The sequence below is a fragment of the Rhincodon typus genome, chromosome 10, assembly GCF_021869965.1.
Source record: "Rhincodon typus isolate 14 chromosome 10, sRhiTyp1.1, whole genome shotgun sequence".
NCBI classification, from domain to species: Eukaryota; Metazoa; Chordata; class Chondrichthyes; order Orectolobiformes; family Rhincodontidae; genus Rhincodon; species Rhincodon typus.
In genome coordinates, this window is record NC_063341.1 from 65,485,062 (window position 1) to 65,498,870 (window position 13,809).

A 13,809-nucleotide genomic window follows, 5' to 3' on the forward strand; every position below is an offset into this window, starting at 1 on the left:
AAACAACTGCACTTCCCAGTCGCAAACCATTTCAACTCCCCCTCCCATTCCTCAGACGACATGTCCATCCTGGGCCTCCTGCAGTGCCACAATGATGCCACCCGAAGGTTGCAGGAACAGCAACTTATATTCCGCTTGGGAACCCTGCAGCCCAATAGTATCAATGTGGATTTCACAAGTTTCAAAATCTCCCCTCCCCCCACCGCATCCCAAAACCAGTCCAACTCGTCCCTGCCTCCCTAACCTGTTCTTCCTCCCACCTATCCCCTCCTCCCACCTCAAGCCGCACCTCCATCTCCTACCGACCAACCTCATCCCGCCCCCTTGACCTGTCCGTCCTCCCTGGACTGACCTATCCCCTTCCTAACTCCCTACCTACACTCACCTTTACTGGCTCCATCCCTGCCTCTTCGACCTGTTTGTTTCCTCTCCTCTATCCCTCTTCTATCCGCCTCCCACTCTCTCCCTATTTATTTCGGAACCCCCTTCCCCTCCCCCTTTTCTGAAGCAGGGTCTAGGCCCGAAACGTCAGCCTCTCTGCTCCTATGATGCTGCTTGGCCTGCTGTGTTCATCCAGCCCTGCACCTTGTTGTCTCGGATTCTCCAGCATCTGCAGTTCCTACTTTCTCTGATTCACCTTAATTCCCTGACCTTTTAGCCACCTCCAGCCAACCCCCAGGGTCTGGTTTTCTTGGTTTTGCTTTCAGCAAAGCTGACCTATATTCTGCTATTAACGCCTACACTGGACCACTTAACAGCCATTACTGGTTCCTTTGCCATTGATTTTGTGACACCTGTGATCTTTAATCTCATTCGTCCTCTGAACTTTCCCTTTTGTTCTACTTGCTCCTTATCACTTCTTTCCACAGTGCACAAAAACCTACCACTTCTCTGCCTCTCTTTTCAAATCCAAAGAAGCATCATATCAGACTTGAAATGTTAACTCTCTTTTTACCACAGATGTTGCCACATGCTCCATTTTCTGTTTCTGTTTCACATCTCCAGCATTCACAGCTATTTTGATTTTGCTTGCATCAATTCTAACCAAATAAGTACAAAAGAAGTTTATCTTCCAGCCAGTTATGGAGTCCAGTGTGTACTTAAAGAATTGTAACATAGGTCTTTGAATAAGAATAAGAAACATCTCGGTGTCTACCTTTACCCTCTCTAGTCTGGTTGAACATGGAAGTCCTGTGGGAAAAGTTCAAATGCCCTTACCTTTTGAACATTGTCCTGTCTACGTGCAAGATCATTTCTGTAAGTTAGAGCTGGGTGGGGGATGTGCAGTTATTTTTCACTGATGTGCATCACTCATCAGCTTGTGCTGCATCCAGATTACTGAATGGTTTGTCACTAAATCTGCACTTATTTTCAGTCACTGGATGCAGTTTATTTTCCCGAAAATATTCTCCAATTACAATTTTCTGTAAGTTTTAGCTAAATTGCCTTATGCCAAGTGTGCTTCAACATTAAACATAGACTACAAAATCTGAACGAATTCCCAGCCACCACTACATGATATTTTATCACTAGGAACAATTTGACAGTTTGTTTTCAGCAATTGATATCAAGGACAGTTGAAGAGGAGGTAATTCTGAAAATTAGAGAAGTCAATTCAGAGAAAGAACAACAAAAGCCTCGACTTAAGGCTCAATGTATGAATCATTTAGTGGTGTCCTATCACACTGCCCAATTCCTGTTTTGCAAAATTCTCAATGTTTAAGATACTTGCAGATTTAGCCTCACAAGACATTTCCTACCTATGTTGGCCAACATTGAAATAATGTTCAGAATTATCCTATCCTCCCCCCACTGATTTCCTTTTTCCCTCAAGCACATAGTGCGTTCTCCTTAAGATTTATTCTGATTTATACTGCTATGTCAAATTTTGCTGACAAACCTTGCTCATTGCATCAGATATCTTAGCCTTTTCATAATAACAATCATGTTACTATGCATATTACTAAGTCTACGCTAATCAAAGCAAACCAAAAAAATATAGTGTCAGTATAAAATTGGACAGAGTTGTTTAAGTTTCAAGGGATTACCAGGAATTTTTTTTTCTATTCACTTGTGGGATGTGGGCATTGCTGGCTGGGCCAGCATTTTTATTGCCCATCCCTTGTTGCCCTTGAGAGGGTGGTGGTGAGCTGCCTTCTTGAACCGCTGCGGTTCACATGCCGTAGATTGACCCACAATGCCCTTATGGAGGGAATTCCGAAATGTTGATCCCATGACATTGAAGGAATGGCAATATGTTTCCAAGTCAGGATGGTGAGTGGCTTGGAGGGGAACTTGCAAGTGTGGTGTTCCCAGGTATTTGCTGCCCTTATCCTTCTAGGTGGAAGTGATTGTAGGTTTAGAAGATGCTAACTCAGGGTCTTTGGTGAATTTCTGCAGTGCTTCTTGTAGGTAGTACACAATACTGCTACTCAGCATTGGTGGTCGAGTGAGTAAATGCTTGTGGATGTGGTGCCAATCAAGTGGGGTCATTTTTCCTGAATGGTATAAAGCTGCTTGAGTGCTGTCTGAGTTACAGCATCGAGGCAAGTGGGGAGTTTTCAATCATTTTCCTGACTTGTACCTTGTAGATGATGGAGAGGGTTGGGGAGCCAGGAGGTGAGTTACTTGCCGGACTATTTTCTAGCCTTTGACCTCCTCTTGTAGCCACTATGTTTATGTGGTGAACCCAGTTGAGTTACTGGTCAATAGTAACCGCAAAGATGTTGATAGCTGGGGACACAGTGATGAGAACACCATTGAATGTCAAGGGGTGGTGGTTAGATGTCTTTTATTGGAGATGGTCATCGCCTGGCATTTGTGTGGCATGAATGTTACTTGCCAGTTGTCAGCCCAGGCTTGGATATTGTCCAGGTCTTGTTGGATTTGAACATGGACTGCTTCAATATCTGAGGAGTCACGAATGGTATTGAACATTATGCAATCATTGGCAAACATCTCCACTTCTGATTTTATGATGGAGGAAAGGTCATTGATAAAGCAGCTTAAGATGATTGGGCCTAGAACATTACCTTGAGGAACTCCTGCAGACTTTCCCTGGAGCTGAGATGATTGACCTCCAGCAACTACAACCATCTTCCAATATGCTAGGTATGACGCCAACCAATGGAGAGTTTGCCCCCAATACCCATTGATTTCAGTTTTGCTGGGACTTCTTGATACCACACTTGGTCGAATGTAGCCTTGATGTCAAGAGCTGTCACTCTCACTTCACATCTGGAATTTGGCGCTTTTGTCCATGTTTGAACCAATGAGGTAATGAGGTCAGGAGTTGAGTGTCCCTGGCAGAACCCAAACTGGGCATCTATGAGCAGGTACTGCTGTGCATGTGCTGTTTGACAGTACCATTCATGACATCTTTCATCACTTTCCTGATGATCAAGGGTAAATTTACGGGGTCTAAATTGGCCGGATTGGATCTGTTCCATTGGTAGCAGTTCAGACAGTTTGCTTTTACCAAGTTAAAATTCTCCCATTCATTCTTCATAAAGCCTATTGTTTAAAGCTTTAACATTTTATCATTTGTGCAAGTCAGGTGAATTTTCTATAAAATGCAATATTTTGATTAAAATTATCCTATTTCATTTTATTTTATCTGGTTGTAGCTGCAGGCTTGGATTTTTTTCTTCCGACTCCTCTTCAAGTGGTCTGCTAATGTCTGTAGTAAATACAGTGCACCGTGGGAAATGAGGATACCTAAATGACCTGTACCTTCAACAAATGCCCAGAAATGCACAAGTAGATTTTCTTCCGATCTGTACTTCCATCCTATCTCTCTCTCAAGTTCTTGCAGTGAGTCTAAACCTTACAGTATTGGGGAGATTTTTTTTTAAAAGTGAGGAAGTTGATACTTGAGTGGGACAGCAATTCAAAGAACAGAAATGGTGATATTAGGAACTAGCTTTATGAGTTCAATTTTAACCTGACTCATTAGTTAGGGAACACAACTCAGTGAATACCCGCTTTACAACGTACAATATAATTGAGTCTCCAATTAAGACACTGCAATCGGGTGGGGTGTAACATCTGATGCTTAGTTTAACATTGACTTCCCCTCTACTGCCTCCAGCCTTATAGTCCCCCAGCCCCACACTGCCTGGTTCTACCTGCTCCTCAAGATCCACAAGCCCAACCAACTCAGCCGACCCATCGTCTCCGCATACTCTTGCCCCACCCAACTTATCTGTTCCCACGTCAACTCCTTTCTGCCCCCCTTGGTCTAGGCACTCTCCACATCCAGGGCACAAACTACACCCTCCACCTCTTTGGAAGTTTCCAGTTCCCTGGCCCCCAGCACTTCATCTTTACTATGGACGTGCAATCCCTGTACACGTCCATACCCCACAAGGATGGCCTACAGGGCCTCAGTTTCTTCCTCTCCAACAGACCCAGTTGCCCCCACCAATAACTTCCTCCACCTCGCTGAACTTGTCCTCACCTTCAATAACTTTTCCTTCAATTCTTCCACTTTCTTCAAATCCATGGGGTTACCGTGGGCAATCACATGGGCCCAAACCACCCCTGCCTGTTTGTCGGTTATGTCGAACAGTCCCTCTTCAGTACATACACTGGTACTGTTTCCCAACTCTTCTGCCGTTACATCGATGACTGCATCGGTGCTGCATCCTGCATCCTGCACCCTGCACCCAGACTGAACTGGAGCAGTTTATCAACTTCACTAACAACCTCCACCCTGCCCTCACATTCACTTGGTCTATCTCAGACACCTCCTTCCCCTTTCTTGACCTCTCCATTTCTATTTCTGGTGACAGTTTATGGACCGACATTTACAGTAAACCCCAGACTCCCATAGCTGCCTTGACTACACCTCCTCCCACCCTGTATCCTGCAAAACTTCCATCCTGTTTTCCCAATTCCTCTGTCTCAGTCGCATCTGCTCTGATGAGGAGATGTTCCACTCCCAAGCATCCCGGATGGCTGCCTTTTTCAAACAGCACTCTTTTCCCTGCTGTGTCTTCCAGATAGCCCTCCACCGCACCACCTCCATTCCCTGCTCCACAGTTCTTAACCATCACCACCTTCCCACCCCCGAACAAAATAAAGGTCAGGTCCCCCTTGTCCTCACTGTCCAGCCCACCAGCCTGCACATCCTTAAATACTTCTGCCAACTCCAATTAGACCCCACCACACAGAACATCTTCCACTCCCAACCCCTCTTTGCCTTCCGCATAGACCATTCCCTTCGCCACTCCTTACTTCGCACCACACTCGCAACCAACCACTCCAACCCGCCCGTTACCTTCCCCTATAACCATAAAAGATGCAACGCCGGCCCACACACTACCTCCCTCACCGACAGAGCTCCACCTGTATCTCCTCCAACCTAGTCTATTGCATCTGGTGCTCCCAATTTGGTCTTCTCTACATTAACAAGACCAAATGTAGACTAGGTGACCATTTCACCGAGCACCTTCACCTGGCCCGTAATGGCCAACCTAACCTCCTGATCACCGTACATTTCAATTCTCCCCACCCCCGGCTTGTCCGCCCTTGGCTGCCTCCAGCAACAACTCGGAACGCAAATTTGAGGAACGCCACCTCGTCTTCTGCCTGGGCACCCTACAGCCTGGAGGACTCAGAATGGAGTTCTCCAATTTCAAATAACCTTCCCACCCATACCCCGGCTCCCTTTCCAGCCCCCCCTCCTTCCTTCCATTCCATCTTCTGACCATCCCTCTCATCGACCAACCAGGTCATACCTACTAGTAGTGTCCACCTATCACCACCATTCCACTTCCACCCCAGCCTCCCCCTCCACTCTTTTATCTGCGGTTCCCCCTATCCCCACATCCAGCCCTAAAGAAGGGTAATTCCCAAAATGTTAACTCCTCCTTTCTTCCAGATGCTGCGTGGCCGGCTGTGTTCATCCAGCCTCCTGTTTGTCTACCTTGGATTCCAGCATCTGCAGTTTTTTTTGTCTCTAACCGAATATATATGCATGATTTGTGGGAGCATTGCGATGCTTGAACTGAAGAATTATCAGGGTTAAGATCCAGTGGCTGGGATACACACGCTCATGCTCTCGCTCTTCTCATTCTCACTCTCGCGCGCTCACTCTCGCGCGCTCACTCTCGCGCACTTTCACATTGTCTGAAGGAAACATTTTAGAAGATGGCCTCACAGATAAAAAGGAAGCTCAAGGGTAGGAAGTACCTGATAACCTATTTTGAAACGTGGGTCTAGACAAATGCAGATCCTAATAGCTGTGATGAGGGCAACATCCAAAACAAGACAACAAAACCGTAGTAAGTAAGAAGTTACTGCTGCCAAGGAGACATGTCATAAGAACAATTCAGAGTTAGTTTGTTGGATGGACCCACATTGTTTCTTTTGGAAAATAAAGAGGGGAACAAGTCAGAAATTGCAGAAAATCAGGCTTTACCGATTAATATGGGTGGTATGCATGTGAAAAATATTTAAATAAGATATACGTTATGTATTTTTTATATAATAAAAATTTTAAAACTTCCAGAGGCAGAATTTTAATATCAAGTGAGATGTAGTAAACCATCCCTTGTGTTGCATAGGTAATTTGGAGATAGTCAGGCTGTGTATATGTAATGTGAAAGGAATGAAGGGAATTTCCTAACTTCCATAAGTCTAAAAGATAACCACAGACTATTCTTTGAAGATATGTTTAAGCAGCAAGTTACTGAAGTGTGAGAACTTCAACCAGTTTAGTATAAACTGAAAACTTCCAGATGGTCTAGAATCTGAACTAATTATTTGTGTACATGGTTGTATTCTCATTCACTGCATTAGGCAGAACAAGCATATTTTAACACCTCTGAATGATGACAACCATAAAATAATTGCATTTGGCATGATAAATCAATACAACATATCAGTGCTCAACTTTGCAACTCTGAAAGGGCCAGTTTTATGTAATGAGGGGAATAATGGACTGGGCATTATTAGTTAGTACTTAGAAAAGCTTCACTTAAGGAAATTCTTCTCAGTATGGAGGATATATGCATCAAAAGAAAAGCTAATGCAGGGTCAAAAAAAAAACCTAAACAGATTAATGAGGAGGAAGTGTGCAATCCTTACTTGGTCTGGCCTACATGTGATTCCAGACCCACAGCAATGTGGTTGACTGTTAACTTGGATAATTAGGGGCAGCCAATAAATGCTGACCCAGCCAGCAACACCCACATGCCATGAGCAAACGAAAAAAGCTGCTTCCACTTAAGTGGTAAATTTAGCATGGTGAAACATCCCAAGGTGATTAACAGGGCTAATATTAATGGAAGTACTGTTTCATCCAAGGAGCTATCAGGATGGATGAAGTAAAGCATAATCAAAGTGGTAAGTTTTGCGGATCATCGTAAAAGAATGCCCCAGTTCACTCCAGATGTCACTTGTCTATCACCTCTGGGCTTTCTGATGTTCACTGGCTCCTGGTTGGCAACTCCTTAATTTTAAAATCTTTTTAACTTCTACTTAATGCTGTAGCTGCCATCCATCCCATAAACTTCCTGAAGTCTGAATGCTCATCCAATCCATTCTTCTTACTCATCCTCAATTTTATCTTTCTAACCTAACCCTATCACAGCAATTCTTTCAGCTCAAACTTCTGGGATGCTGTCTCTAAATTTTTCTCCTGAATTAATAATACAAAAATACTTAAGTAGGTAGGTAGAAGGGAGATGAAAAACACTAGAAAGAAAGCGCAAAGAGCTACGGAAATAGATGTACAAAAGACTCAGATGGGCAGAGTAGGAATTTGAAATTAACTTGGCTGTTGAGACCAAACAATAGGAAAAAACGTTGGTTTCAGTATTATCAAGCAAGAGAGTTATCAAAAAAAAAAATGAGGCCCATTAAGGATGAGCATGTCTTTGAACTGGAGATTAACAAAAGAAGTTAACACAAATAATTAAAACCAGCAAGTGCTAGAAATGCCCTTCTTGCCAGCAGCGTATGTTGAGAGATGACATGTTAATGTTTCAGGCGAAATCTGACTCCTCTTTAGAGGGTAGTGGATGATTATTTCCTGGAAACACTCTCGAGAAGCAAACCCACCAATATAGGAGGTTCTACGTCTACACGGTTGGTCTGGTGATACTTGCAATGATAGGCAGGCTTAGAGTGCAAGAAAATGCTAAATTCCCAGGATCCTTAATGGGACAGACATTGAAATCTGTGAAATACTAACCACCATCATGAAGAGATTCCAGTGGATTGTGAATCAGCCGATGTGCCACCTGTTTTCGAGCAAGGTAACAAAACAAACCTCGATAAATTTATTCTTGCGTCAGTCATCGATAAAACAACAAAGGAACACATACAAAAATAACTTAGCATGTGACAGGCACCAGATGGGATAGAATCTGATGATTCAATTTCCTAGACATTATTGAGGAAACAACCTCGTATGTTGACGTTCCAAAATTGCAATACAGAGTGTACCTAGGTTACCACAAATCTTGAAGTTTAAAATTACAAAGGTACTGCACAAGCTTAAGTTAGTATCTATAGATAAAACTTGAACATTGGTTAGGAATGAATTGTTAAAGAGAGAACAACAAGTATTAATTAGGGAGATTATATTAAGGTAGAAGATCTGAATTCACAATATTGGTCTTCATGAGCACTAGATGGAAAAACTTTGACAGAATCTTTTTTTCAACGATACTAAGATCTGTACTACCTAACAATTCTTTGTAATACAAAATTTTATGCATCCTGATTTACCAGAGTATGTTCATGGACCTGTGACCACTGAGATGCAATCCCTGTTTATGGCTCTAACCATCCTCCAATCTTAAGTGACGGTAGGCTAACTATCGCCCTGAACCAAAGTCCATGTATACTTGACCTATTGCCGTTAAGGCAGGGAACCTGTACTTTTTGCAACAGCATAGATCACATTTTTAGGAGTAAGTTGGACATTTCCTTGTTGTATTTCACTGTGAATAGCCCTTGAGATAAACATGATTTAATCACACACAGACTGTCTGATAGACTAATTAGCCTGTAGTCATGTATAAAACTGAAGAAAGTCCAGGGGATATACTGGCCCAGATTATCCAATAACCACTTAGTTATTTTCACAGTGTGGAATCCTAGACATGGTAGACTCCAAAGGAATTGCCCAAGAAATTGGGCAGTTAAGAGTCTGACGGACAATTCCCTGGTGCTGGAACCCTCAAAGTCTCCATTTAATTCACAGGGTTCAGCCGCAGTTATTACTTGAGCACAAGAAGTTAGATAATTAAATACTTAGTCTAAGTCCTGCATAACTACTGACTTCTCCCTGATTTAACTCCCCACCCCACCACCACCTACCACTCCCCTAGACCCTTTGCATCCTCAGCACCCTTAATTGAACAGCCCTTCGTATCAATGGCCCTAGTGCCAACGTCAGCACCCTCCCCCACTGCAAGAAAAAACCTGGAATGCAACAAACCCTTGCCCGGACATCTGACAACCCCCAATCCCTGTCTTGCTTCCACACACCCATCACCCCACCACCAAGCTAACAAATGACACACCTAGCCCCTAGGACCTGAAACAGTAGCCCTGTGTCTCTTCCTGCATGCTGACCCGCTACCTACCCCAAGACCCCACAATAAGATGAAAATTAACATCAAAATAACACATTCTTGGGTGCCATTTCAGCCTTGCAATGTCTATTACTTATAAAACTCCTGTTTAAAATCAACTCCAGGTTTGTGTCTCATTTGTAAGCTGCCATGCATCTCTGTTGAAAATAAGCACAAAGTTAATATTACACTCCTCAGCTACACTGCTCCTTTTTACAATATACTTCTATTTCCACATTCATATCTTGTATTTATTGATTTGTACATGGTGTCCAATGCAGTTGCAACCATCTCCAATACAAATTTACGTATGCCCATCTAGCAGAGTTTCCAAGGTTTGAATTTTATTAACCTTAGGATATGTTATGTTGCTGAGAAAAAAGTGCCAACTTAACATAAACTGCTATTCAGGCACAGAGTAATATTAACCAACAGGGTGGTGGAAGCAGAGACTATGAATAATTTTAAAAGGAAAATGGATGCGCCTTTAAGGAAAATAAACTTAGGTAAAGCAGTTGATTGGTACTGATTAGATTGCTGTCCAGTCAACCAGCATGGATCCAATGGGCTGAAAGACCTCCAGTGGTATTATAACCCTATGACATTAGTAAACCAGTACCACACCACTTTAGCTGTAAATTATAAAGTAATTACTGCGAGTGGAAGTCACAGTTTGTGCTCTAAGGAACTAGCTGGATCATAAAGAATAATTTAAACTTCATTTTAAACGGAAGTATTGGCTTTCTGATAGCATTAAGCATTAATTCTGCACATATGTAAAAGCAAAAATGTTCCATTTTCCTTCACTAGAGCTTGAAATATAACTTGGACCAGTATTTTAAATCAACCTTTATTAACTATCAATGTGATACTAGCAACTGGAAAATAATGAGGCACCTCCTATCCATTTAAGAAGATGATGGGTATTTTTAAATGATAAGTGCTGTACTGTTCTGTAACAAATAAATGACCAAACAGATTCTGGTACATGTAAATTTGGAAATGTATTGACAAGTAAAATCTCATTTTCTACACAAATCAGTATTTATCAGGATGCTGTGTAGCTACAGTGCTTGAGAAATGTATTTTCCTTCTCTAAATGACACTGGGTGTCCTTAGCCAGTAAGAAAAATTTGGCATTGCCAACTTTTCCAATAATTCCTGCTGGAAGGGAGCTTTTGTGCTCTTTCTATGAGAGTGGCTTCAAATTCAGCAATGATGGACCTGATGAATGAGTAATATGTCAGCAATCCATATCAGTCCATGTAGAAAATGGTCACCTTGAGTTTACTTCTGGCTATGAAAGGATATTCCAACATGTTTCACTGCTTCCTAAAAAGGAGGGCTAAGCAGAGAAAGTTTGAACAACATGAAGTATCAGTCAAATGGCCTGCTAATGAAACTATGTGAATAAAAGGTAAGCTTGATCAAGCTGTCAAAATATCACCCACACTCCTGCCAGTGCCTATTGAATCATTTCCCAGCAAAAAAAATCAACACCTCCAAGCATGGAGAGGAGGAATTTGAATAAAAAATCCACATGCCTTATTTATTAATATTTGCTCTTATTGAGAGCTTGAAATTCACCCATATTGAATCTTTAATGCTGTGGTGTGGATAGTGTCATCTCTTCTAAATTGCTGTCTTTTTACTCCCTCCTTCCACCACATGCATAACGGACTGGGGCAGTCTCCTTCAGGTGAGTAATTGACTGTGTATGTCCCAGTCCATTCTAACTGGTGCGATTCATACCACATTTATTTGTATGAGTAAAATTTCCACCTAGAACAATACAGTCATTTTCATCACAGTTTTTTAATTATTTATGCAGATTCAAAATGGTTGTATACATATCCCTTATGGATTTTTTTTGGACAACTGGTTACTTCAATAACCTAACATTGTAGCATGTGTACTTTGTAAAGGCTAAAAACAAAACTAACGCCATTCCTATGTTTATATTTCTTTGGTTATCCTGGCACGTTATGAGTTTCCTTGCATTTCATATGCTGAGTTAAACTAATATATTATATTTCTTTTTTTTTTCAATAAATCCTTATTAATCCTGCCTGGAGGTTGAATTTACTGCTCATTCTTCCCCTTCTAATATTTTCTTGTTGAATTAAGATATTTATATTTTGTAAAAACTAGATCAGTTACTTAACAAATTGTGAAATTTTACGTGAATTTGTTCTGAAAATTCCTGCTGTAGGTTTATGCTTTTATTCCATCTAACCAGCAATCATTTTATTGCTTTCATCGGACCATTCAATATTCTTTGTTGCAAGACTGGAGTTGTTAATGATAGAAAAATAATTATTTCAGAAGCAAGTATGGATCAATTGAGAAAAGGAACAAAACTGGAAATGTGGGGTGGCAGGTTGAGAGGGAACCAATAATAATTTTTGATTTACTCAGTTCAGATGAAGAGGCTGTTCCCGAGATGATATCTCTGTATCTGTAGCACTCTCTGAACTGGGTTTTTTAAACATCTCTTAAGGTGGGCTTTTTCTTTCATTTTGATAGGCTGATATTGCTGACAGTAAAAGCAAGGTTTGGTCGCCAGCTATATAATGTGTACACATATTTACCACATAAGGGAAGGGGCACTGGATTTTGAAGCTCTTTTTAATCCAATGTGTCAGTAACTTAAATCAGAGGTACAGTTTATTTGCATTTGACTGAAGCACTCAGAATATAATCAATGATTGCATTTCTTGGTCAGTGTCCAGAATATTGAATGTTGGAGTAAGGAGGAAACTTTGTCTGAGGAAATTGACTACTGGCAAAAACATTTTAGTGGATAAGTTGTAGATCTGTTCCAGTTTTTTTTTTAAATACTATAAATGATAAATATTCAAGATTGTAGCAAAATAACAACGATTTTCTGTTTCAACAGATCATGTGCCTAAAAGGACAGAGGGGCTTCTCAGGCCCACACACTTTTGATAGGATCCATATTGTGAACCACATAGCAGATGATGATTCATTCCACTCCTCTGATGAAGATCTAATTACTGATTCCATGAGGGTTCGTGATCTGCGGGGGGTTCCTCACCATTTTCACCACCTCAGCAGAAATGCGCAAACGGAAACTAATGATAAGGACAGTGAAGACAGTACTGACAGTGATAACGAGGATGGAACAATAGACCCTGGTCTCTATAACCAGATTAGTAACCAAAATGTCTGCACAGTGAGTCAGAAACAAGTAGAATCTTTCTCCACCACCGTGTGACCATCACTGTGAACACATGAGGCTTTCTGGTTCATATCAAAGACCAGGTGAGCTCCAATCATTCAGACCTGAACGAAGCTTTCAGTCTGGCCTGCTGATTAAAATAAAGGACTAAAGTGAGGAATTATCTAGGCATCTGCCATTGAAATGGTGACGATGATGTACTGAATTTCATTATGGATTTTTTTTGGGGGGGGGTGCGTGGTCACATTACCTGTTCTTTTGTCTGCCTTAACCTTTGCCAAACCTTTCCAATATGGTTGTTGTCACCACATGCTAGTATGGAAAAGAGCGTGTGAAACAGACAGGAGATAAGATGTTGACAGTATTATATACAGTATCTCCTTTCTTAAAACTTGAAATGCACACTTTCTAATTTATTTAGAATGGGAGATTTTTTTTCTTTTGCTTGATACTTCAGTCAGAGGAATTGGAAGCCCTTGGGACATTGATTGCTTATAAAAAGATGCATCATCTTGTGCAATATTGTATTTTATGCTAATGAGGACAAATTTTACTTGGTTCGTTTCTGTCATAAACATGATGATTTTAACGGAGGATTAATTAAATGCATTAGTGCCTTCAAGGCACATTTTGGTCAGTAGTATGTCAGCTGATGGTTTTAATTGGGCATCACAGTGCAAAGAATATGTGCAATTGGAACATATTTTTAAAAAGATAACAGCTCATGGGCTTGCTTAGGATCCCAGCACAAAAACTTGTATCTTACAGGGAGATACTTTTAAAAGTATAAAATAAAATCAAATGCTCAGATTTCTGTTTATAGATCTTTACATGATTTTGCCCTTTTAATTTGTGTTTTCATTTGAGGTGTTTGTTAACAAATAGTAATGTACCTGTGGTATGTGTTACAGCAATATCTAATTTTGTGTTACTTTGTTATGATGGAGAAATGTAGTTAAGCTTTAATATAAATACCTTTTAAATGTTAATTGGGAATGCATTGCATTTCTTTCATTG

The 13,809-nt window shown here is 41.1% G+C and overlaps 1 protein-coding gene across 9 annotated transcripts in view; it reads left to right on the top strand.

Moving 5' to 3' along the window:
• The window catches only part of LOC109931499 (ecotropic viral integration site 5 protein homolog), a 219,521-nt gene extending 205,712 nt beyond the window's left edge, over positions 1-13,809 (top strand). For 5 of the 9 annotated variants that reach the window (XM_048601764.1, XM_048601766.1, XM_048601770.1 and 2 more), the window contains one exon: positions 12,490-13,803. In XM_048601764.1, the coding sequence (XP_048457721.1) occupies positions 12,490-12,828 (339 nt within the window). In that variant the 3' untranslated portion in view covers positions 12,829-13,803. Of the gene's footprint in view, positions 1-12,489 lie in introns of all 9 variants that reach the window. The other 4 variants (XM_048601775.1, XM_048601776.1, XM_048601777.1 and 1 more) reach the window with 1 other exon arrangement.